This window comes from Crocodylus siamensis, chromosome 11, assembly GCF_052110815.1.
Source record: "Crocodylus siamensis isolate JL-2025a chromosome 11, ASM5211081v1, whole genome shotgun sequence".
In the NCBI taxonomy this organism is placed as follows: domain Eukaryota; kingdom Metazoa; phylum Chordata; order Crocodylia; family Crocodylidae; genus Crocodylus; species Crocodylus siamensis.
Genome location: NC_143405.1, coordinates 11,076,036 through 11,102,386, shown reverse-complemented (window position 1 = coordinate 11,102,386; position 26,351 = coordinate 11,076,036). Strand labels below are relative to the sequence as shown.

Here is a 26,351-nt window from a genome sequence, read left to right as displayed (position 1 = left end):
GAAAGCCCATTTTGGGTGCCAGCTTATATGTAGCAGGAAATTACTGCCCCCAGCATTTTATGCAGGCAATTCTGTGATAAATTATGGCAAAACTGGACAGACTGAACAACAGGAGTAACACGTTGAGCCTGAGTGGAGAGTGTTCACTGGCAGTTTGAGATAGTCAGGGAGGCATGAGATCTATCTCTGCAGGTTTTTATATGGGACCGGGTATGGGAGTGGCCTCAGGGTAGGATGGACGTTCAGAAGAACAGCACATTAGGCAGGGATTTCAGAAATCAGAGCTTGCTTCCCAGGTTGGCTGTGTCCCTGTGCTCAAATCATCCAGTCTCCCCTCTACCTTTATTCCCGCTCCATAAAAGGTGGGGAAGAGCTCCCTATAACACAGGGGCATTGTTGCGGTTGTGCGTGGATAGCTGTGAGATGCTCACTTACTGGATGACTATAAATGCCAAGTGAAGGTGCTCAGGGAAAGAGGGTGGAAAGATACTGTGCGCACTTTATTTCACTGTGCTACACATGGTGGGGGCACAGCTATACATGACAAGCATTTATTTAGGTGAAAATGAGAACAAATAGGAATTCTGTGTGCTTCTATCAAAGTCCATTCACAAAGTCAGGGAGCAAAGAAAGCTGTTGGAAGAACAGAAGTGAGATGACAGAACACACTTAGCACTCAAGGGCTCTGGTTACATAATTTAGAGCTCAAAAGCAATGGTCTTGTTTTATGATGTCAAGTCACACAGTAGCAAAGTCAATAGCCCAGGGAGGTAATAATGCTGAGCAAAGAGGAGCTCAAATAAAAAGGCAGCAGCAGACGAGCCCATGTCTGAAACTTATTTGCTGATCATCTAAACGGCATTTGAGCTTCAACAAAATTAATCTGCCCTGCCTGCATGCGGGAGCTCAGAAAACAGGTTATCCTTCAAGTCAGCTGCATGTAAAGAGTTCAGCACTGTCCGTATCTGCTCCACATGCCTAGGAACCTCAAACTCAATGGTAAGGGCAAAAAACAAAATCTTGAGGAAATGGCATGTGCTCTTACTCCAAAAAAAAAATCACCTCTGCTACACAGAATGTCCCCAAGTCTCTGAAATATAAGAGCACCAACATTAAGGGATGTACCAATCCTGGCCTGTCAAGAAAGCAAAGCTCAGGTTTGAAATACGAAATATCCTTGGAGCAAGTGGTTCAAATCCCATCTGAATCAACTCAGCCCCACAACTGCAGCCTCTGGGTGAGATGTTAAAATAGATGGTCCTGCGTGCTATGTGTGGATGGTAGCTAGCTTAAACTGTAAAAGAAGGATGCACAGCTGACATGTCTTCTTCACTGTCTGTGTACTGCATGTGTGCCACATTGTGTACCAAAGAAAGCTGCTGTGCATGCTGTTTAAATAGCACCTAGATGGGAGCTGCAGAGGAAACAAGTAAGATACCCTTTTGCAGAATGGTTGATAACTATGCCTTCGGGAAAGCAAAGCATCTTTGCAGTGCTTGGGATCTGCTGAAATGCTCTTGCCAGCGTCCAAGGCCCACTCGCGTGTGAACTTGATTCTTGTCTTTCATCGTACTCCGTTAGATCACTCTTCCGCTAGGCCGGGGGGGAAGGTGGCACCCCTTAAAGGAAGGGCAGCCTTTGGGTCCATGATAACTAGATAAATATTGCCAAAGCTCTGAAAGGACCTCACAGACAGCGTTAACTGCATTTTCATTCTGAATTAAAATTAGATTTGGTGGAAAGCTCAAGAAACCCTGGGAAGTGTTGTGCTATATTTCATAGATTTCATAGACATTAGGGCTGGAAGGGACCTCGGGAGATCATCGAGTCCAGCCCCCTGCCCAAAGGGCAGGAAGTCAGCTGGGGTCATAGGATCCCGGCAAGACAAGCATCCAATTTACTCTTGAAGGTGTTCAATGTAGGTGCTTGAACCACCTCTGCTGGCAGACTGTTCCACACCTTGGGGGCTCGGACAGTAAAGACATTCTTCCTTATGTCCAGCCTGAAACGGTCTTGCAGGAGTTTGTGACCGTTCGACCTCGTCATCCCTTGGGGCACTCTGGTGAACAGACGTTCCCCCAGATCCTGGTGGTCACCCCTGATAAACTTATAGGTGGCCATCAGATCACCCCTGAGCCTGCGCTTTTCCAGGCTAAAGAGTCCCATGGCTCTCAGCCTGTCATCGTAAGATCTGTTTTCCTGACCTCTGATCATGCGCGTGGCTCTCCTCTGGACTCTCTCAAGCTTCTCCACATCCTTTTTGAATTGTGGAGCCCAAAACTGGACGCAGTACTCCGGCTGCGGCCTCACCAAGGACAAGTACAAGGGGAGAATGACGTCCCGGGATTTGCTCGAGAAGCATCTATGGATGCGCGCCAGCATTTTGGTCGCTTTACTAGCCTCAGCATCGCATTGCAGGCTCATGTTCATCTTGTGGTCAATGATGACCCCCAAGTCTCTTTCTTCTGTAGTGCTATCCAACATAGCACTGCCGAGCCTATAAGGGTGCTGCAGGTTTTTCCTCCCAAGGTGGAGAACCTTGCATTTTTCGGTGATAAACACCATGAGGTTCTCGTCTGCCCATTTGCTGAGCTTGTCCAGGTCAGCCTGGATCACCCGCCTATCTTCTGGTGTGGATGCTTTGCCCCAAAGTTTGGTGTCATCGGCGAACTTGGCCAGTCCACTCCTAACTCCAATGTCCACATCATTAATGAAGATGTTGAACAGTATGGGTCCCAAGACAGAGCCTTGAGGGACCCCACTGGTTACAGGGCACCATGATGACTGACTGCCATCAATCACAACCCTCTGGGTCCGACCACGGAGCCAATTTCCCAGCCAGGGGATCATGGTGGAGCCAAGGCCACAACTGGGCAGTTTGGCCAAGAGGTGATCATGGGATACCAGATCAAAAGCTTTTTTGAAGTCAAGATATATGACATCAATCTCATCTCCCTCGTCCAGGTGTTAGGTCACCTGGTCATAGAAGGAAATGAGATTGGTCAAACAAGACCTACCCGCAACAAACCCTTGCTGGCTGTCCCTTAGGATGTTAGCCTGGGCCAGTCCCTCAAGGATGGCCTCCTTAATAAACTTTTCTAAGATCTTCCCCAGGATAGAAGTCAGGCTAATGGGCCTGTAGTTAGCCGGATCCACTCTCCTCCCTTTCTTGAAGATCGGCACCACATTGGCCTTCTTCCAGTCTTCGGGCACTACACCAGAGCGCCAGGAGTTTTCAAAGATCCGTGCCAGGGGCTGGGCTATGACTCTCGCCAGCTCCTTGAGTACCCTGGGGTGCAGATTGCCAGGGCCGGCTGACTTGAAGGTATCCAGCTTCTCAAGGTGTTCCTTCACGAGGTCAGCATTGATGGAGGGTAGGGGATTCCCCTCACCCAGATTTCCCTGTCCCATAGCAGGCATGGGCATCCCGTGTGACTGATGAAAGACTGACGCAAAGTACCTATTTAATAGGTTGGCTTTTTCCTGGGCGTCAGTTGTCAGTTGCCCCATCTGGTTCAGCAGGGGTCCAACATTGCCCTTGCTTTTCCTCTGGCTCCCCACATACCTGAAAAAGGACTTTTTGTTGTCCTTGATGCCTGAAGCTAGTTGGAGTTCAGTTGCAGCCTTGGCTTTCCTGGTTTGCTCCCTGCAGGACCGGACCAGCGCGGAGTAATCCTCCTTGGAGGTGAATCCCATCCTCCATCCTTTGTAGGCTTTCCTTTTTAGCCACAGTAGGTCCGCTAGGTCTCTGGAGAGCCAGGGGGGCTGCTGTGCCTTCTTGCTGCCTTTCCTCCGTGTTGGAATAGATTTAGCTTGTGCACTGAGGATCGCTTCCTTGAGAAGCAACCACTCTTCTTGAACTCCCAACTCCCTGGGGTCATGGTCCCTGAGGGCCTGACCGACAAGCCTCTTGAGCTTGTCAAAGTCAGCTTTTCTGAAGTCAAGGACTTCTGTGTTGCTGACTGACTTGCCAGCTTTACGGCGGATGGTGAAGGTGATCAGCTCGTGGTCGCTGTCACCCAACTTCCCATCAATCACTAGGTCGCCGATTAGGTCATCCCCCGTAGCCAGTACCAGGTCAAGCAGCGTTTTGCCTCTCATTGGCCCATAGACTTCTTGGGTCAGGTAGAGGTCATCCACGCACGAGAGAAAGCTTTGCACCCGCTCAGATTTAGCTGAGTGATCTTCCCACGAGATGTCCGGGTAATTGAAGTCACCCATGACAACCAAGGTCCTGGAGCAAGCGGCCTCAGTCAGTTCCCAGGCGAACTCCTGGTCAAGCTCGGGACTTTGAGTGGGAGGTCTGTAGTAGACTCCCACCGTTGTGTCCCACAACGTAGTATCACACAAGCATTCAAAACCGTGTGGTGGGGAGGAGCGATGGGGCTCCAGATCATCCACGGCATGAGTTTCTGCCTGGCCTGATTTCTCACCCACGCTATTGTTTTACCCAGAGATGCTGGAAAAAGAGCCTTTCCAGACAGTTTCTCTTGGTACTCCCTGCAGCGTGCTGCCAGTAGTTAGCTGACATCATAAGAACATAAAAAATGCTATTTACTGGGTCAGACCATAGGTCCATCTTACCCAGTATCCTTTGTCACACAGTGGCAGAGGGTAGATGCTCAAAGGGAGAGTGAACTGGGTATGACCGGGGGGTTTTTCCACTGTTCTTCTCTCACATACAGCCTCTAGTATTTTAGGTCTAGGAAGTTTTGATTCAGGGGCTACATCCCTAACTCCCGTGCTCAGTAGCTAGTGATGCCCCTTCCCTCCAACAATGTGTCCAATCCCTTTTTGAATCTGCCTAAATTTTCAGCTTCCACAGCATCTGGTAGCAATGAGTTCCACACTTTAACGACACACATGCCCCTACACTGCTGTTGTTACTGCACCATCATTTAGTACAGGCAGTCCTCACCTTAAGATGTTTCGAGTTACAATGGACAGCGCTTACGTCGTTTATAAATTGACACCCTGTTTCAACTTTCTGACGTCAGCTTTGACTTTACAACGCTTGATCTGGTGCCAGGCCACACCAGCGAACAAGTTCACTGCATCGCCAGTCTCCCTGGAGAACATCTGTCCAAACTTCCTTGGACACTTTCTTTAAGAAAGCAGACAAGAGTCCAGAAAAACCTGCAGCCAAGACTCCTGAGAAGACTCCAGCCAATAGCCCTTCAACAAGTCCAAACAAGAGCCCTTCAAAAAGTTCAGCAGTCACCTCAAAGAAGTCCTTCCAAATCAATATGATTGCTATTTACAATATAAATACATTAATGCAGCTATATTACTCATCTGTCATTGATTGAGTACAAAATTCTGGGCTATTTTTGGTGAAAACATTGGTTAACATGTTGGTATAAATGTTGGAAAACATTTATAACATTGGTTCCTATGGGAAAATCAGTTCTGAGTTACGATGTTGTGACTTAAGAAACAATTTTCAGAAACCAGTTGTGTTGTAAGTCCGAGGACTGCCTGGACTTCCTTTTGGAAGTACTAAATGATGTGCAGTAACAGCCCGGACTGAGCCATGCCAGCAGTGCAGGAAGCAACTTGCTGTACCGAAGGAGTGCATTGCTATGACGATGTAGTGGCAGCATCATGGTTTTTGCCCGCGGACGCTATGTTGCTGTAGCACATTGCTATGGCTCCATAGCGTTGTGTGTAGACGCACCCACCGAGTGAAAAGGAACTTCCTTTTGTTAATTTTAAACTTAACTACCTACTAGTTTCATTTTGTGTTCTTATGTTGCGAGAGAGAGTAAATAATAAATCCTTATGTATTGTCTTTCTGCAAGTTAGCGGGCACGTCTGCCCGTCACGGGAATGGTGCAGTAGGCTAATTCTACAGCACATTAGCACAGCACAGAAAAAAGATCTCGTGTGCAGTAGAATGAGTCTAGTGTGCATTAGCATCACTTAAAAAGCACGCGCTGGCGCTAATGCACAGTAACGCCGAGTATGGCGCATTAAGCTACTACCTGTAATTACAGGTACTAAACTTAATGCACCATACTTACGACACATTTAGGAATGTGTAGATGTGCCCGGTATTTTGTAAACCCTTATCACATGCTCCTTTAATTGTCTCTTTTCTAAACTGAATAAGCCTGGCCTCTTCGGTCTCTCATGCCACTAATCACCCTCGTTGCCCTTCTGTGGACCTTCTCTAGTTCTTCTATATATGTGTTTTTGACCATTTGTTCTTCCTTGAAATAAACCTTTTCTTTGGCTGGGTTTTTTGGGGGGGGGGGGCGGGGGGATGGGGTTGGGAGGGGTGTTTGTTTCTTTACTCAAGAGCCTGTGGTGAACCCTGATTTCTGGGCAAATTAATAGCCTGGCCATGCCCATTCAGCAGTGGGGGAATGCTAAGCTTGCACAAGTCCAGGGTGTATCTCTGGGAGCACTCGACACTTCAGGGTTTTGTCACAGTACCTGTCTCGGGGCAAATTGAATGCTATGTCACTAACCTTTCAAAAAAGCCACTTGCCCCCAACACTTGGTTGTCATTACATAAATGATCAGATGAATATTGATTGGGTTAGGGTTGTAAGACAGAATGCTAGCAAGGGAGAATGGGGTGTTCGTAAGTCGATGTATGTAGGCTGAGATTTTCAGTTCTAACCAGATAAAGTTCAGGCGCTTAAGTGTGCGTGTGTCTGTCTTCTGACAGACTGATGGAAACACTGATTTAGTCCTTTTGAAGAACAGTTCTCAACAGCCAGATTTCTGCCTAGCCCTTAGTGCAGCAGACATCACTGCTCCAAAGGGCTGAAGGGAACTGGATATTTTGTTCTGCAAACATTTTTAAAATTAAAATAATAAGAATTATAATTCTCAGACTATAGCAAGACAAAAAGTCAATCTGAAAACATTTTCTAAACATACAAACCGAAGACCAATAGTTTGGGTTACTTCAAATATTGGTAATTATTATCTTTTTTCACCTTCAATTTTTTTTTTTTTAGTGTAAATGTACCAATTTTTTTTAACATAATGTCTTCTTGGTTCAGAAAAATGGAACTTTTTATTTAAATTGCAATGGAAATTTTGGACCATTTCAGAATTTTGTTCCAAGACTCTGTTTGAGTTGAGGAAATTTGTTGAAACCGAGCACATTTTACACATAGTTTTGGTTTTAACAAATCAGCATTTTCTGTTGATAAATTCCCAAACACATCTGCTCTTAAGTGGTCAGACCATCTTTTTTAGCGGTGCCATTGTCCTCGCTGTAGCAATGCATTGTTATATTGCAGTATCCAGGAGGTACAAAGAATCAGTAGTGATCAAACAGTTGCTGCATGCTTTTTTTTTTGCCCTTCAGACAGTTGCCTTCTACATGGCACCTACTAGTACGGGTTCTTCAGAAAGGGAGATGATGTTACACAGACTGCACAGAGAGACACGACTAGCTCCTCTCTTGGCTCTAGGGGCCCGTCAGACTGTTACTTTGAGAGTTTGATCTTTAACCTTTGTTGCAAAAGTGATGACTGGCTGCGATGATCTGACACACCACTAAATCACAATTTCCCTTGTCTTTAATGGGGATAGTGGCAGATGCAAGTCACTCCTGTTCAGAGTCCAGCACAAGGCCCACAATCCTCTTTAAATCCTGAAAGCAGAACATAAATGGTTCATAGGTCTTGGGGTGTGTTTTTCACCTGGTTTTTGTAAAGGTTTGCAAAAACCAAATAAGGCACCTTTGGTTGTTCCTTATGGCTGCAGCATACTCAGCACTCACAGTTAAACTACTGAAGCCATTACCTAGCTTGCTGACCAGTATTGTTTTGCTATCCACCCTGTTTGACTGGATCCATCTGCTATCTCTTGACTTTTACTTTGATCTTAAGCTCTTTGGACCAAGGATCAGTTTTCTGTCCTGTCTTTGCACAGTGATTGATACCCAGGGGGTGGTATGGGCCTCGACTTGGGTTCCTATGCACTGGCACAATATAAATGATAATCACTCACAGTGGGGTAACTGTTGTGAAAGACAGTATGAACAGCACTAGTGGTGGGATGAAGTGGAGATATTGGGAAAAGGTGGGCTTGATAACTCTATATAAGGAGAATTTTTTTCTCTTTATTACTGCTAGTCAGATTGCTTATGCAATCCTGTCACCAGAGTTGTAACGGAAAAAAGCTCACGTTATAAAAAAACCTGCAATAATTAACAGCCCCCATCAGTCACAGATCTGCCATTTGGAAGCGGCTTTCACTTTTTCCATTAAGTTGGTCTATTTTGCCAAAGTGCTTTTCTTCAGTGTTTTGGCACTTGTCCCTGCTTCAGTCTTGTACAGTATTGGCTAAGGAGTGCGGCAGTAAGTCCAGTGCCAGCTGGATCCTGTGCTGTGAATCCATCCCCCCAGTCAGTGTCTCAAATGGAATTACATGGGAGATCTCCCCTAAAGCCCACTCCCCTGCCTGGGTTGGTCAATTGGAAAGCGAGGAAAATTGGAAGCAAGTTGTTAGTATGCGTATCCGTGGGGTTCCCCACACCTCTGCCTCTTGCGATGTTAGCAGACTTCAGCTTGCTGTGCTGTGACTTGTGGCTGGATTGTAGCCTGCTGAGCACTCTAAAAGCAATCGTGTTTGTTCTGTCCTGTGTATAGATCCAGAGGCTTCATCCTTCTTAGGAAACATGGTCTTAACCCATGGGATGTCATTTGGTAGGTCAAAGGACTTATCACTGGAGTGAGGGCAAGGTGGTCATACTCTTCATGCAAGTTAGCGGGGGAGGTAAATCACGGGTCCCCATAGTCTGAATTTGACCTGCCAACACGTGTGGAAGCTACAAACTGTCTTATCTTTGCCAAAATTTTACCTCCTGTTAGGGGAGATGCATGTGCCACTCAGGCTAAAGGATTTTTCAGCTTGCACATCTTGGATGTGTCTGCTCAGCTAGCATGTTTAGTCACATCTGAGTTTAACAAGAGTTTGTTTTGGTACAGAGCCGCAGGAATGAGGATCGTGTTTGTGAGCTGGGTGCTGCCCCTTTTAGAATTATAGGAATGTAGGGATGGAGACTTACCGTATTTTTCGGACCATAAGACGCACTTTTTTCCCCCCAAAAGTGGGGGGAAAACGAGGGTGCGTCTTATGGTCCGAAGGTGTGTGTCCCGGGGAGACGGGGCGGAGCTTGCCCGCGGAGGCGGCGGAGCCCGAGCAGGACACCCGCCGCTTGTTTATGCCGTGTCCCGGGGAGACGGGACGGAGCTTGCCCGCGAAGGCGGCGGAGCCCGAGCGGGACATCCGCCGCTTGTTTACACCGGAAGCCGGCGCCCGTGCCGGTGGCCGGGAGCCGGCAATAAAAATGGCCGGCCACCGGCACACATAGTTTCTCCTGCCATAAAAACTGGGTGTGTCTTATGGTCAGGTGCGTCTTATGGTCCGAAAAATACGGTATTTTCTTCTCCACCCCCACCCCATTTTAAAGCAGAATTAAGTACAACTTGGAAGGGGTAACAGGTCTCCGAGATGCAGCTGCTTATGCTAAAACCCAGAGGGTACATCTACACGTGCAATTAATTCAAAGCAATAAGCTCAGGAGCAGTTTGAGCCAGAGTAAAGTACTCCTGGGCACAGCATCTACACATGCTCCCAGAACAGCAGCAATTTGAGCCAGGGTGGAGCAGTTTATGCCAGGGCTGGGAGCATGGCAGGGTATCCCCAGACTCTGAGTGGTAGTGTTGGGAGGTGTCGGGACTGGCTGGGGTGCAAGGGTGCTTGCAAACGCGGAGCCGTGTGGCTAGGCGGCAAGCAGGAGTCTGGCCCCCTGCTGGCTGGACCGACCGGGCATAATTTCTGCCCATGGTCAGAGTCTACACATGCATTTAATTGCACATTGCACCATTACTATCACAGACAGTACTTTCTTACAGCAGCATCGATTAGTTTACTGCGGCCTAATAGCGTACCATGTGTAGACGATGATGTTTTACTCTGCAGCTAATTAGTCTGCTCTGCAGTGAAGCATATGTGTAGACATGGCCACAGAGATTTAAATCACTTCTATTGCATAGCGGAGCCAGAAAGCAGTCAGATGTCTCCACTGGGAATTCCTTTGACATAGGGAGAGCTCCCTGGCTAGTATATTGCTAACATCATGGTGGAGCAAGAGGATGTGGCTAGAGTGTACTGTGCTTTGGCTAGTCCAGGCTACCAGATGGCCCATTCGGACCTAAGTTACAGAAGCCTACAAGCTTTTGGAGGGCACAACTCAGAATCAGGCTGGTAGGGACTGCAAAAGAAGGTTATAGTCCATGTACTCCATTTCTCAGCCAACATAGGATTATTCCTCCAGTCTTGAAGTATAGCAAGTAATGGGATTCATGCATGGATTTCTCTACTATTGCCATTAGGCCAGATTCTCCAGCTGGTGTAAATCATTGTCATTTCATTGTAGCCAATGGAGTCACAGTGAGGAGTTGGCCTAACACACACAAAAATCACTATGTACAATCTCTTGTGCAAGAGTTGAAACTCAAAGGCAGGAGAAAACTAAAATACTGAGCTATACAATTAGCTGAATTTGCCAGATCTGGACAGGGTGTAAGTCATCTCTCAGTCCCACCACCCCCGCTCCTCCTAACTACAATATTGGTCTGTCTGAAATGAAGTCGTAACCGATGAACGATCCATGGTTTTTCTTCCTCTGGTAGAGGATTTTGTTTAGTTTACATTTTTGCCTGGGCTCCTCCAGCTGCCTAATGGCCTTGCTACTTCAATCAGGCTATTAAATCTCCTCTTTAGAAGCTGAGAGAATCTAATCTCATAACTTTCCTCTGACAGTTTTAAGTGAACTTAACCAAGGAGTTTCTTATGCTTTTCATTATTTTGATACAGATCAAGGAATTTGTGGGGCAAGGGGTGGTTTTAACTACATTTTCTGGTATAGTCTTTCCTTCTAGCTATCATTTGCACTAGCACCCAGTAGCTTAAAGTTTACCTAATGGAAAGGTTTGCCAAATGCAGTCTCACAGGTGTGAAACACAATCTTCCAGAGAGCTGCCTCCATGTAGCTTGAAACGCCTCAAATCCTGTGTGGGGCTTTTTGTTTTTGGTTTTCCACTGGTAAGGAGGATTTCCCTACACATCGAACTAATGAGAAACACATTAGTGGCAATGCTCCAACTCGGCTGGGTATCGGAGGGTCAACATGCTGTTGCCTCTCCTTGTTTCCCTTCTTTCCAAGAAAATAAATCAATTCAGACAGGATTTGTCAAAAAAAAAAAAGGTTCTAAATGAGTGAGCGAGCAGTAGGCTTCCCATTTTGTTTGCCCAGATATAAAAGGTAGCTTACATGTTGCTTGCGATACAGCATCCTATTCTATCCACAAGCACATTCTTGTCATGGCTCTCCTTTCTCCTCACTTGAAATTATTTTTCCATCCTCTTGAATTCTGGGGTTTTATCCCGGACAGCACGGGAACTAGCAAAAGGCTTTGGTGGAGAAGTGATGAGTGGAGACTGTGACTGCTGTGTCTCAGAGCAGTGGTCTGGTCCTGATTCATTGCCCAATCATGAAAGTCAAAGGAAACCCTTCTGCTGTAATCATCTGGCTTTCAACCAGGCTGTCAAGTGCCAGTGTGATGTTCCAGTAAAAAGCAAGCAGTCATTTCTGTTAGGTTCCTGCTCTCGGCCCCCTGGCAGTCAGTGGGAACACCAATCCTGCGTCCACTTGGTTTTGAGTGATTCCTTATGCAGCACAAAGCCTTTAGCAGTCAGAGGCAGAAAATGCATTTTAATTATAACTATGGTTAAAAAAAAAAGAACTGACCCTTTTTCTTCTTTTCCAATTTTTAGGGGCTCCCTCTTTCTCTGGACCATTTTATATTTTACCTGTTTCCTGGGAGTCACACAGGGAAGTCCTGAAGGTAAATTATACTTACTTATTTATTCATTCATTCATCTCCCCTTCCCTAAAAAGGAATTGTGTAAAGGAATTATAACCATAACTAAGGCATTTGGTTTCAGTCGAAGGAACTTCTAATCAAGATCCCAGTGTGCAGAACTTAATGAGTTTGCTGCTGAGGATTTAATTATTGGCCTGTGTCAGCTATACAGATAATATACATGATAGTCAGAGCCTGATTTTTAAAGGCATTTAAAACTCCCTAAAGATATAGATTGGTGTCTAGTGGTATTTGAGGAAAAGCTCCCATGTGCCAAACTCCTTAAACAATCCCAGTAGACATCTCCCTGCATCTACTGGCATTGAAATGCCTTTAAAAATTGGCCCATTGAGCCTTTCATCTAATGGCTTTGGTCACGAACAAATTAAGCATCCATTGGAGGATGGTAAGTACGACCAACCTGGTTGTACAGACAAGGAACCAGAGTCAGAGAATAGGAAGGGACTTGTCCAAGAAACTTGTCCAGGTTTGAGAAGCATACCGTGAAATTGCTTGCTGTTCAGATAAGTGAAAGCTTGCAGTTTTGTGCTTCTTGAGGTACCTCAAGCGACGTTACTTGCATGAGATGATGCTGATGGTGCAGTGTAACCCTGATGTTCTCCAAAGCTGTGACAGGTGATTTATTGTTGAGGCCAAGAGTACTAGTCTAGTGCATCCAAACCCGGGCTCTCACTTGCCAAAGTGCATCCCAGGGTATGATTCAACTTATAGCCAGGCATTGGCAGGGACGTAGGTACATCTGGTTTTCATCTCCTTGTTCACACTGGGTCATGCCTTTTCTTCTTTGGTTTAATCTAATTCCTCACCCTTCATAGTTGCATTTGCCCTTCACTTGGGAAAACATGCAGTTTCCTTTAAGGTACCATTGCACACACAGAATGATGCAGAAGATGATGTTTAAACTATGCTTTCCCGTGAGGAAGCAATTGCCCAGCGATCATGTGCAGGACTACAGTCATTCCTGGTGACTTTATTGTGTACAGGGTATGAGTTGTGTTAGAAGCAGATGCAATACTTAGTATAAAAACGTGCGTATTGATCACTGGTCAGGATCGCTGGAGAATCTGGTCACCGTCACCTACACCTCCATGCAACCCAATTTCCTTTTGATTTTCCCCTTTATGTTTCAGTGACTTCCCCCGTTTCTGCTACAGAGAGGGTTCATTTGGGGATGGGAAGAAAAATTCAAATGATTCATGACCAGCTTGGGCTGCTACTGAAGCCCATGCAGGTCTTTTATTTGACTTCACTGTCATGAGAGGGGCTTGTAAATTGGACATGCTACATTTTCACATTTGTTTTCAAGAGATGGGTTTGTTTGCTTTTGTATTTCTCTATCCTAGCTGATCATTCTTTAGAATAACTAGTAACCCAGCCAGGAAGCTAGGAATTTCCCTGGTTGATGTTGATAAAAATATTTCTGTGTCCACAGCTGGATGGTAGAAACTGAACACCTCTCCAACATCTGTTTGTCAGGGAGCCACCTCCTGTATCTTAAAAATAGCAACACCTCCTCCACATGATTTAGTCGGAGTGCAGGCTGGAATGGAATAACTTCCTCTGCAATCAGTAGGCAATAATAAGTGAACTAGCAGACTCCAGGCCTCTTAGGCTTCAAAACATGAAGGAAAAATAAAAAGTTGGTCCAAACTCAGCTGTACAGCAGCCCATGGAGCAGTTTTTGCAGAACAAAAAAAAAAGACCTGCCCCTGCCATCAGCAATTTCAAAAAATGTAATATTTTCCAAATTCTGCTTCTATGCAGAGGAGGTGAACATCTGGCTGAATCACTTAGTCAAGCAGTTTTCGGACTGCGTTTTAAGTTCAATGGTAAAAGAAGAACAAATCCTGTGTTTTAGCTCTTTTCAAATAGGCTTTTAACGCTCTGTTTTTGGAGTCGTGTTTATTGATCGTTTAACTTCCAGGATCACTATGGGATGTCGAAATGTTTTTGGCTCCTGCCATTCACATAAAATAAATTGTTTCATTTTGCTCACAGAAGAAGTCTTCCACTGTGTGCGATGACGCAGTGGAAATCCTGCCACTGTGGTGTCATTTCTCTCCCGAGAACATCCAGCACGGCTGGCAGAGAAGAGAAGGATTGTTTCCTAACAACCAAAGGGAAAGCTGCTTCTGGCATTTGGATGCCCACGTTAAACTTTTAGGGGAGGCTCATGTTGCAAGCAAATATCGTTATTTTAGGATATATTATTACTCGAGAATATAATGGTGGGATTTGCAAAACTCATGTAAATTTCAATGCTGATTTGAAGGGAAATAGACTTAGGCCAAAGCTGTGTGTTTTTGCAAATCCCATCATTATAGATAACGGGGGATGAGGGGTACCCCATACATTGGAAAGCAATGAAGTGCTACATAGAGGTTACAGATTCAAAGGCCAATAGACCAGGTAAAGAACAGCTATAAATCCAGCTGAGGATCTTAGCAAAAGCTTTTGAAATTAGAAGTTTATTCAACTAAATATTGGATATAGGCACTAGATCTCAGCCAGTAGGATCCAGTAAATTAAGACTGATTTCTCTCCTGCTTTTTGGCTTTGTGTTTTGGTTTGTTATAAAGTTGACATGAGGGGAACAAGTTAAACAGTTAGCGATCCTTTCTTTCAGGGTTGTGATAATTCAGCAATCTCTTCTGCTTATCACTTTATACATTATATAAAAATTCTCCCTCAGCTCCATCACACACTGTGTGGAAAACACAGTTGGTTTCAAAGGGCTTGGAAATGGACAGCTTTAGGCAATTTATTTTAAAGCAATATGTCTTGATGAAGTACCTTAAGAGGGAAAAGGCTTTGATAAACATATAACCAGTTAAAGAAGTCAAAGTTGTCACTTGGTCATCTTTCATTCTGCATTAGCTGATGATGTCTCATGACCAGGGGTCCTGGTTTTCCATGATAAAAAAAATCATAAAGTCTCTGATAAAAAATTGCAAATTCTCTGATAAAAATCCCCAAATCCGTGGTTAAAATGAAATGCCCCCCATAGCACTTCTGATGTCCCTCACTCCCCCCCACAACCCCTCACCTCTGCTTGTGCCCCTTGCCCTCCACCCACAGCCCCTGCCCCCCAGCTCTGCTGGAGGGGGCCCCCAGCTGCCAGGGCTATGGGCCAGGGCCCCAGGTCCGCAGCCCCCTGCCCCTAGCAGAAGGCAGCGCTGCTACAGCAGGAGCATGAGCCGGCTCCCCACCCGCGGCAGGCGCAGGCAGGGCCGGCTCCCAGTGACAGCGTGCACTGCCGGGGGCAGGGAGGACCCGTGCCACCAGATGGGAGGGGGGCAGGGCAGGTGTGTGCTGCCCCTGTGCACACAAAGGAAGTGTGGCCAGGGCAGCACGGAGCTTGCAGCGGCAGGCAGCTTTTGTGCATGGCCCCGCTGTGCCCTGCTGCACCGGCTGCACATGGCTCACTCCAGAGGGCCTGGGAGAGGGCAGCAGGGTGGCGAGGGCAGCCTTTGCGTCGCAGGGTTTGCAGCTGGCTGGGGACTCCGGTCGGGGTGGGGGGGTTTGCAGTCTCCCCGCTCCTGGCCGGAGTTCCTGGCTGGCTGCAAAACCCCCCTCCCAGCCAGAGAGTGCCCAATCTGGCTGGGGGCTGCAGGCTGCAAACCCACCCTCACTCCTCCCAGCTGGAGTGTGCGGCCGGCTGCAAACCTCCCCGCTCCCTTAGTCCCCAGCCAGCTTGGGCGCTCCGGCTGGGAGGGGGCGTTTGCAGCTGGTCGGGCACGCCAGCCGGGAACAGGCAGGCTGCAAACCCTCTCCCGGCCGGCATGCCCATCTGGGGAGTGCCCAAGCTGGCTGGAGGCTGAGGGAGCGGGGAGGTTTGCAGCCAGTCGGGCACTTCGGTTTGCAGCTGGCTGGGAGCTGGCGGGGGGGCGGGGGGCATTGCAGCCCGCTGAGCACTCTGGCTGGGAGCGGGCAGGCTGTAAACCCCCTGCAAATCTCCCCACTCCCTCAGCCAGCTTCCCCCCGACAGCCCTGCCCCGCACCCCCAAGCCCCACTTACCTCCAGTAAGAGGAGTGAACCTGAACCAACCTCTGGTAAGTGCGAGTGTCGGGCCCTGCGCTTCCCCCTCTCCCTTCCCCTCCGGGCAGAGTTAGGGCTTTCCTGCCCCTTTTGCAAACAGCTCTTGTAGACTGAAGCTTTGCCAGCCTGCAGAGCTCTTTGCAAAAGGGGGAAATCTGCGGGTTTCTCTTCTAAAAGGGAAAATCCATGTTTTCTCTGATAAAAATGGGAAATCCATGGTTTTCTCTGTTTTTCTGTGGGAAACGGAAAACTTGGATCCCTGCTCATGACAGCCGGGACATGCCTCCCCGTATATGAAAATCGGCATGGGATGTAGCAGCAGGCAAGAGCTCCAGACTGTGTGGCTGGACACAGGGTAGGAAAATCCACACAATCCCCTCCACAAGGTCCATTTTAACCGAACTTCAGGCAGGCATTCAGGATATAGCCCACATTTTTTTTAGCACCGTTTTGTATGGAGGCTAAGAAGGCCGTTGGATTTGTATTTCAAACAGCAGCAGCACCAGCAGAGCAGGAGAAACTGTTATGTCTTTGCACAGCTACCGAATGAATAACTCCCAAGAGCACAAAGTATTTTTGCCTTGTCCCTGCCGTATATCTCTAGAAGAAAACTTAAAAATACATCTAGCAATTGGAAGATATAAGCAGGAAGTTTATTTCTTTAGGGCCAAATCCAGGACCCTTTGAAGTCCATGGCAAGGCTCCCACTTGACTATACTAGAGTCAGGATTTGGCCCTAAGCATTTGAAAGACCTTGGGAAAAGATCCAAAAGACGGAAGTGACTTTTAGGCTAGCTCTGTACACCCTTCATTCAGCAAACATGGACGGCATGCTACCATTGCCGTGGTGGAAGAAATCCCTGTTGTGTAATAGGAGAGGAGCCTGTCTGGGAACCAAGGACTTGCTGACTCAGGGAGAAACATCAGTATTAATAAATAACACACGTTCATACAATAAATTAGCTCCTCAGCCTAGAGGTAACTGAAAGAAAATGCCCATCCTCTTTCCCACGTCACCCCTAGACATCTCTGCTGTAAAGCGAGCCTTAATGCCTTAAAAAAATAAAGGGGTGAGAGTGGAATCAATCTGGTACCAAGCAAACTAAGTATTGATTTCCTTGTTCTAGCATACAAAAATGGTTATGATTTGCCAGAGTTGAGAAACAGAGCAGCTCTCTCCACTCTGTTCCCTTCCTGGCCAGAGACTATTACAGGCCTGGACTGGCTTGAGTTTTCCACTTTTCTAGTCAACAACGAGGAACTTTTTCTGTGCCAGTTCCACAAATACTAAGAACTGCGCTGAATGTGTAGCAGCGAAGGGTGAAGGAGTCCACATCCCAAGGCCCGTTTCAGGGCATGTCCTTTCCTGAGCAACCTTTGGATTTTCTTTTAATTTCTTTTTTTTAACCCTGAAAGTCCTGTGACATTAATTGATGCGTGTCCGTGGCTGGTGTTACTACCGTTCTCATTCTTAAAAGCTTGCCTTTGGATACAGATATTTGGATGGAGCAATCCAGGCAAGTCGCCCTCTACCAGAGCAAATTATTCACTGATAACTTAAAAAGGAAGATTAGCTGGCAATCAGGAGACAGGGAGTGTGCTTTGTCAGTTATGTGAATGTAAAGGAAATAAAACCCCTTGTCTGCCCAGTTCTGAATAGGTACTTTCCCCGCTGAGCTAACAGAACAAAGGTAGAGTAACAGCCCTTGACATGAAGAGTGGAAACGAGATAAGAGCCTGAACTCCTTATGGCACCTATGGTGTTTAATAGGGAGGAAGCCAATAGGTTTTTGTAGCCATTAGGGCCAACAGTATTTACTAAAGAACCCAGTCACTTCTGTAGATCTCTACTGGTTGGTTTAAACCTTCTGAAGAAAGGTGTTACGTTTTAGGGGCCTTCCTTCCATTGGGGTTGACGTCAATGGAGCTATTCCATTGATCTGAGTGGGGACAGAACTAGGTTCTAAAACCCTCTTATTTCCACCCCAGAATTCACTTTCAAGGCTCCTTCTCTCCCTCCACGCAGACCCTTTTCTTCCTCTTCCTCCCAAAACCTTGAGCATCTGCTCAAGTTAAGCATTGCAGCCCAGTCAGAAGCCAGGAGTTTCTGCTGCTTGCTGCCTGTTAATTTGCCGTACTCTTGTAAGGCTGTTTTTACTGTGGAGCCAGAAGTCAAAGGGGTACTGCCTGCCTTGGGGGTCTTCCAGAGTAGGCTGGACAGATGTTTGGCTGGGGTGATATGACCGTGGCACCCATTCCTGCCTGGGGAAGGGAGTTGGACCTGATGATCTGTTTAGGTCCCTTCTGACCCTAAGCACTATGAAACGATGCCTTAGCCTGCTCATTACATGCCTTTTGCTTGACTAGTGGACCTCAGATTATTAAGCCCCATCCCACTTTATTTCTAAAACACTTCATTTACATGTATGGCTCCTTCAAGCTCTGCATGAAATGTAAACCTCTGAGATCATCCATTGTAACTAATGCCACAGGGCAAATTCTTCCAGTGGTTCGATTAAGTCTCAGTGCAGCTTTCTCATGCCGCCAGCTATTTCTTTTTCTCTTGAAACATTACAGTGTCACCAAGGGCCATGAGTTCATTGCAAATGATGGTGCTTGTGAATCTGGAAAGATGAAGATAAGGGCCTTCACTCCAGAAGCCCCTGCAGAAAATAAACCTCCCTGCCTCAAATCAACATATTATTAAAAATGTCTGACTACATTGAATCATAATTCCACTTTTCCCATACGACCATAAGATAACCAGTGTTAATCCCAAAGATTTAATCATATTGTGTGTAAGACTGGGATTTGGGAAAAATCTTTCATTCTGGGCATAATGCTCTATTCACCTTTTGATACATCTGGCACAGGTCACTGTTGGAGGCAAAACCCTGGGCTAGATGGACTCTGCATCTGGTCTCTTTTGTCATCTCCTCCAAGACGTTGTGACAACGCACTTGCTCATAGATAGAAAATCAGGAAGAAACAGCTAGTTGCATCTATGGTCTGATTGTTTGAACCAGCTGACTTGGGGGGAGTGTAGGGGCTGCTGTTACTTCACTGCATTTAGGGACTGAGTGATCAACAATTCACTGGCATCCATGAAAAGACCTGAAGGTGTGTTGGACCAGGCTGTAATTCAAGTACTCACATTCCCTTTCTATTTCTTTCAGATGTGGACATTCTTCAAAGACTGGGCCTGGCAGGGAAGAGGCCATCAAGCGGGTGGTCTTCAATGCACTCAGTTCCTCAGGGGGTCATCCCTTTCAAATTGGGGGTCATCTTCACTCAGCGAGCGCGCATTGAAGCTCCCGTCAGCTCCATCATTCCTGCTGCCTTTGGCACTGACTTGGCATTAGTGCTGAGCCTGTGCTCCCACCGCATCAACAATGCTTTTCTATTCGCTGTTAAGAGCAAAAAGAAAAAACTGCAGCTGGGGGTCCAGTTTGTCCCTGGGAAGATCATAGTGTACATAGGCCACAAGCGTTCTGTATATTTTGATTACAATGTTCATGATGGCCAGTGGCACAATATGGCTATTCACATCCGGGGGCAGACGGTCACTTTATTTACTTCTTGTGGGAAGCAAAGAATACATGCAGATTTGCATTTTAAAAAAGACGAGGCATTGGATCCACAAGGATCTTTCCTCTTAGGAAAAATGAACCAGAACTCAGTACAGTTTGAAGGTGCCATTTGCCAGTTTGATATTTATCCTTCCGCCAAGGCAGCTCATAATTACTGTAAATACCTGAAAAAGCAATGCAGGCAAGCAGATACCTACCGGCCGAATCTGCCTCCACTCATCCCACTCTTACCCAGGGATCCCAGTGCTTCCCCAAGGGCCCCGCTGCAGGTTGAGTTCCCGCTACAGGGGTTGAAGAACCTGACCACTGTGAGTCCACCATCAGAGCTTGACAAAGTCACCCCACCCCTCAAGACTCAGAAATCAGCTGCAGCGTCGGTCACCCTGCTTCCATCTAAACAGCCATCACCAAGATTAACAACTAAAGCCACCAAGGTTACAGTGGCGCATTCTCCTCTTCCATCAGGTGCTCAAGTGTGGCCATCAGTCCGTTCATTCCCTCAAACTACTACAGGAGCCCTCAGGATATCTCGACCCTCTCCCAGTGCAAGCTTGGAAAAGTCCTCCCTACCCACCGCCAGGCATGTCCTGCCTACTGGCCAAGACACCACTGCTGGCAGCAGGAAAGAATCTGGGCCAGAAACCAAAAAGAAGATCCACCAAAAAACAACCCCTAAACTCTCTGAGATGCCCAGCACTGTAAAGCCAATGAGAAATAACATGGAGAACACAACTGGCAGCATCCATTTCATTACCCTAAAGCAAACCCCAGAGCACGTCACCAGTGGACCCATTCCAAAGAAGCTTTTGCCATTGCCAACCAGGAAAGCAGATCCTACTACTGTTCCTTTCTTGCACACCAGACCAACACTTGGATCTCTTCATCCTAATTCCAGGACCAGTGTGCAAGTCTTCAATGTCACGACACCTGCTGCCACTGACGGGTATCAGATCTTTGACCCCTTTGGACCTACCCTGTTTCCATTTTTACTCGGACTTCCAGGACTTAAAGGAGACAGAGGCCTGCCGGTAAGTCCAAGTTTTTAATAATGTATTTCTTCCTGGCACAGCCCCATGAATAGTCAGTGGTCAGTCAGATCTGAATTCTTGACCAGGGTCTGCTGTTCACTCTTGAGCAAGGACTTGATGGACCTGCCTTAGGCAAGTCCCTTTGCCTCTGCATTTCCACTGTCCCTTTTATGGAATAGGGGTAATGCTTGCCTTGCTCTTTTAAGTGCTTTGAGGTCTCTGCATGAAAACTGCTACATCAGAGCAAAATATTTTTGTCTGCTAAAGAAGTGCCTGAGCTATAAAGTTCATAACTGAATTTCTACAAGGTGGTACCGAGGGTTTGGGCCCATCCCTGCTCCAAGCGAAGTGGATGTGATGCGAGCAAGTGTAAGTGCATTCAGGCTGAGGCCTAACCTCCATTACAGAGTTGTGCTGGCAGAACTGAATGTGCATCTACACTGCAGCCTCCTCTGGGCCCCCGGTGTTACACCTCATCTGTCAAATGGGGTTACACTTCTGGCAGCTGGCAGAAGGCACTCCAACAACTTCTGGGGGCTGCCCTTGTCCATCAGCCACCGGTGCACTCCAGGGTACACTTCCCACTGTGGCAGCACAGGGGTTGAAGTACAGTCATGCAGTTTGGCTCCTGGGCAGCAGTAACTATACTATGTGCCACTTTTGCTTGCTAAAGGTAGGTAAGTATAGACAAGGCCTGGGACACAAACCAATGGGGAACCCCCATGAAATTGCATTTGTCTCCTTCACACCCCCTCAGGGCTGCGGAGAGGCTCAGAAAGGCATCAAGGGTGACTTCTTTCACTTGAATCTCCACTGTGTTTCAGTTATGCCACTCTGCAAAAGTGCATTTTCCAGACATTTTGTGCCAGGTTCAGCCAATACAACACAGTGCACATCCCTTTCAGTGCATGACAGCTTAGTAAAGCTAGTGAAGATATTACAAAACCAGCTAGTGAGCATGGGGTGCCATATATTAAAAATGTATTCTAGAAATGCTGTGTGTTTTGTATATCACAAAAATGGTCCGTCTTTGATATTTTCATATGTAAAATGTATTAAAAATGCTGCTGAAGTAGGAACCTGGAAGTTCTACAACAAGCTGGAAGATGATTTTTGTCTTTGCAGGCTTATTTTGCATTAGAGTATTACCTAGTGCCTCTTTTTCAGAATGAGTGATCCTTTGTGTTAGAAACTGCTTAAATAAGTAGTAAAATGTTAATTCCCCCCCTCCCCCCCACAATATTGCGGTATTCCTGACTGGTTAAATACATAATCCTTTGAGGTGCTGAGCTCCCAGTGAAATCAAGCCCTCATCTCTTAGCTGATTGATTGGAAAACTCTGTAGGTTGGGATTTTTAAAAGCACTTACAGGAGATGTGTATCTAGCAGTGGGAGTCTGGATGCCTTCACTTCTTTGAAAATTGAAGCCTAAAACCATGGATACAGGAACACATTAAACCAGGAAATTCCTGCTGCCCTGAGGGGAGGAAGGTTCTGCAAATACATGATGCAACCCGTGAATTGAAGCCCTCTCCGCCATCCTAGGGAATTTAACCCCCATAGTGCACATGGTTGTGTTGGAGTGATGTATGCCCATGTGATTTTAGTCCCCTATTTTGCAACTTCAGCCTTGTAGAGGCACTCAGATACCACAGTGATGGATACTTTAGGAAAGCTTGTGATAAAAAAATGAAACCACTGATCAATTTTTTTAATTTAAAAAATGGTTGGTGACTTTATTAAGTGCGCAACCTTGAGGCTCCTTTAAAGGTGCTTGATTTTGTAATCCCCAGGAAACAGGTCCATTGGGCGCTTGCTGAAAAAGTAATTGGAGGGCAGCCATGCAAAATCACTCACCCTGCATTCACTACATTCAATGCATATAATTTGTCTAGTATATACAAGTTATGTTTTCAAACAAATGCATGGATAGGGCAACAACTACTTCTGGGAAATATCTGTGTATTCATGTCATAATTTACATTTTCCTATGTTGCACATTTATATAAAATGTTAAATGAATGTGCAAGTGAAAAAAGCAGTTACATCCCGCTTAAGGACTAATTAACTGTTTACAGTTAAGGCAAACCACAAAAATGCAAACAGGATCTTAAAACTGGCTAACTTCTGGGGTCTTTTTACTTCCCAGCTGCGTTTTGCTGTGCTGCAAATTTGGGCAAGGGGTTGCTCATGTAAAATAAGTTGCTCCAAGACAGATTCCTGGATTTACAAGTTCCAGCCTAGAGCAAGTTTTTACAGCTGATTTCTTAAAATAGTGACGGAAGTGTTTACAATGGAAAAACGGAGAGGAACTTAAGAGATCCTATCAACAAATGGACTGCCCACTGTAACAAGTAACATCTGAAATAAGATAGCCCCGGCCCTGCAGGCACGTACACAGCATACTTTAGCTTTATGATTTGGGACCCATTTATGTCAAGCTTCAAACCAGGGTGTGCTTTACCACGTGGTATTCTGCTAGGGGAGGGGAGGGCACCACCAACTGATCTCACTTTCTTTTAGTGTTCCTTCTTATGAGATCTCAGGGTCACTACGTTGTCACTGTGGTGCTGCAGCATCAAGTGGCCGTGGATATTAATTTTATACCTATACATATGCATGTCCCACTTGTTGATGTGGATACAGAAAGTCTGTACTGCTTCCCTGGGTATGCAAACATTCCCCCAACAATTTTAGTTTAGTTTCCCCACAACTGGAAAGCATGTGCCGGTGGTAGTTCCCCACGAACTTACCAGTTTTATTTCAGAGTTTATACTATGTGTCCTATCTCCAAAAATACAAATTACCTGTAACCAATGGATCTGTGTGCATCTGGTTGCTCTGGGCTCCAATGAACTTTTAGCCTCTCTTCTCCATTTTCTGGCTCAAAAAATGTATTGAGTTTGAACATGCTAGTTTTATTGTGTTGCCCCCACCCTCCCCACTTCACTTTGCCCTGACAGCTTAAAGAACTTGTTATTAAAGTGGAGCGGAAAATACCACTCAGCCTGTGACCCATAGCAAACATACTGATTCAGGCTACAGAGCGGGGCAAAATAGATGGGCAGAATTTTTCCATCTGTTCTGAGAACAACCAGGGTCCTAAATCTGGGGAGAGGAGAACAACTGAGCCCCTGCCTAGCTTAACGCTCTTTGACTTCTGGAATAAAGTCAGCACATTGAGAGGGAAAGGTTATAGCTTCATCGGAGCTGGCTGCTGCGTGTGGTTTGATGGCTCCTGTGACTCATTTGGGGATCTTTGTACGATGCTTTGTTGAAAGTCTCCGACACGAGAGAAAGAGGGAAAAGAACTTAATCAGGATGACATGTTGAGAAATTAATTTAGCATTTATTTAGCTGGACAAGCGTGCTTCAGAGTGAGAGCTGATAAACGCTCTATGGTTGAGTAAGTAATCTGGCACCATTTCCATACTAGTGGGCAGGGATTTCTAATGAGGTCAGACTCCTAATACACTCCTTCCTGGTCTGGTATCTGGTATCTCTTCCTGTCAATCTTGCCTTGATTGAGCAGGATATGGGCCGAGAACCAGAAAATGCCATACACTAGGGTGGAAGGAAGGCAACAGCAAACTAGTGGAATTGTGTTACTCAGTACGAAGTTTCTTCATTGAAACTTGGTGAAAGTTTCCCTTCCTGCTGGGCAGGGCAGTGACCCACAGGAAAGTGCTCTGAAAACTGTTCCACTTTGCGGGGGGTGCAGCCAATTTCTGGCATGCCTGCCAAAAATGTTGCCTGCACCTTTCCCACCCCCAGACAGTCAAGTCCTGTTCAGGTTGAGATGTAAGAGGTGTCCAGCAGACGGGGGTACTGTTGACAAGAGCACCCAGGCCAAGACTCTTGGTCCCTTATAGCTGGCCGATAGTTCCCACCTCCTCCTTTAAGATTTAGGAACCGATAATGGCCTGGTGCTCACAGGTTTATAGCTGCCAAGGGAAGATGTCTAACTGTACCTGTGCATGAGCACAGAGCCGTTGTGACCTGTCTCAATTCACTGCTGTTTCCTGTCACCAAACGTATATCCCGTGCTAGCCCAAGGAGTTTAACTGCTGCCTCTGGTGGGGCTGATTCCTGGCTCTGCAAACCCGGAGCAAGCGAGAAGGCCGTGGGTCAGCGAGGTGGGGCACAGAGAGCTGAGAGGAGCCTCCTTTTAGCTTTGGAGGAGCTGCCCAAGTAGCTGGAACAGAGAATTGCAGGACACACGTGGGGAAAACTGGCCTCCCCAGAAGGCGAGGTAGGAAGCCACGAGGAACCAGGAGACAGAGGTGTAGCAGGGTAGCTCTGTGCCCCGGGCAGCTCTGGCACATGGGGGTGCTGACTGCCGTACCACCGCTGGAGGCGGCGCGGCCAGCTGTTTTTGTGCTCTCGCAAAGCCTGTGCCCTGGGGTCCTGCCCTAGGCACCCCATTCCCGCCTCTCCCCATGCTCAGTTGTGCTGCTGCTCGGAGGAGCTAGTGCCACCTGTTTCATTTGGGGTCCCAGGGCTGGGACAAGGGGAGGAGGAAGGGAAGGTCTGGGGGCAGAGAAGCCAGCCTGGGTTTACCTACTACCTCCAGTGAGGGAGTTATTAATGCCAAGGGGCATTAATGCTAAGTTATTAGCGTGAAGGTGCTTGAAACCCAGGGGGACTTTGGATGGGGAAATGGCTTTCCAACTTGCCAGACATGTTGCTCCCTTGAGAGGAGACAAACAGCAAGCGCTCCACTGGAGGACAGGAGTCCGAACCGGAGCACAGACTGGGAAAGGTTCGTCACACCTCACCGTACCACGTACAGCCGCCGGAGGGTGCCAGCTGGGGAAGGCAGTTGTGGATGCCATCCCTGGGGTGACAGTTTCAGCTAGGCAAGAGAAAGCTGTTTAATTTGGATTTGTTGACATTTTACATATAGTGCCTCCAGGAATGCATGCTTATTACGTGGGTGGAAGGAAGGCAGTGGGACTTCAGACCCTATAGTCTTTGCATCAAGCCCTCAATGGTATTTTGACCGTACATACAGCATAAAACATATCGATATAATCTTAGACTCACAGAGGGCTTCTCTTTTCCATTGCTTCCCAGGCTATACAAACTTAGATGATGTGTACAAATTATAGTTTCATAATTGGTAGGGTTGGAAGGGACCTAAGCAGATCATCTAGTCCGACCCCCTGCCATGGGCAGGAAAGAGTGCTGGGGTCAAATGACCCTGGCTAGATGGCTGTCTAGCCTCCTTTTGAAGACCCCAAGGCTAGGGGCAAGCACCACTTCCCTTGGAAGTTGGTTCCAGCTCCTAGCCGCCCTGACAGGGAAGTAGCGCCTCCTGATGTCTGGCCTGAATCTACTCTCAGTCAACTTATGGCCGTTATTCCTTGTTACTCCGGGTAGTGCTCGGGGGAACAGGGACTCTCCCATCGCCTGCTGGTCCCCCTTGGCAAGTTTATAGGTGGCCACCAGATCCCCTCTTGGCCTTCTCTTGTGGAGGCTGAACAGGTTCGGGTCCCGTCACCTGTCCTCGTAGGGTCTGCCCTGCTGCCCCCCGATCATGCAAGTGGCCTCCTCTGGACCCTCTCCATGTTGTCCACATCCCCTGCAGTGCGGCGCCCAGAACTGGATGCAGTACTCCAGCTGTGGCCTGACCAGTGCCGCATGATCCTCCTTGGACCTGCTCGAGATGCATCTGTGGATGCATGACAAGGTGCAGTTAGTCTTCCTGACCGTGTCCCCACACTGCCGGCCCATGTTCATCTTGGCATCAGTGATGACTCCAAGATCCTCTTCT

At 47.0% G+C, this 26,351-nt stretch overlaps 1 protein-coding gene across 2 annotated transcripts in view; it reads left to right on the top strand.

Moving 5' to 3' along the window:
• The window catches only part of COL27A1 (collagen type XXVII alpha 1 chain), a 234,622-nt gene that overhangs the window by 3,376 nt on the left and 204,895 nt on the right, over positions 1-26,351 (top strand). For both annotated transcript variants that reach the window (XM_090021040.1, XM_090021041.1), the window contains exons 3-4: positions 11,809-11,879; positions 19,134-20,575. In XM_090021040.1, the coding sequence (XP_089877166.1) occupies positions 11,809-11,879; positions 19,134-20,575 (1,513 nt within the window). The remainder of the gene's footprint in view (positions 1-11,808; positions 11,880-19,133; positions 20,576-26,351) is intronic.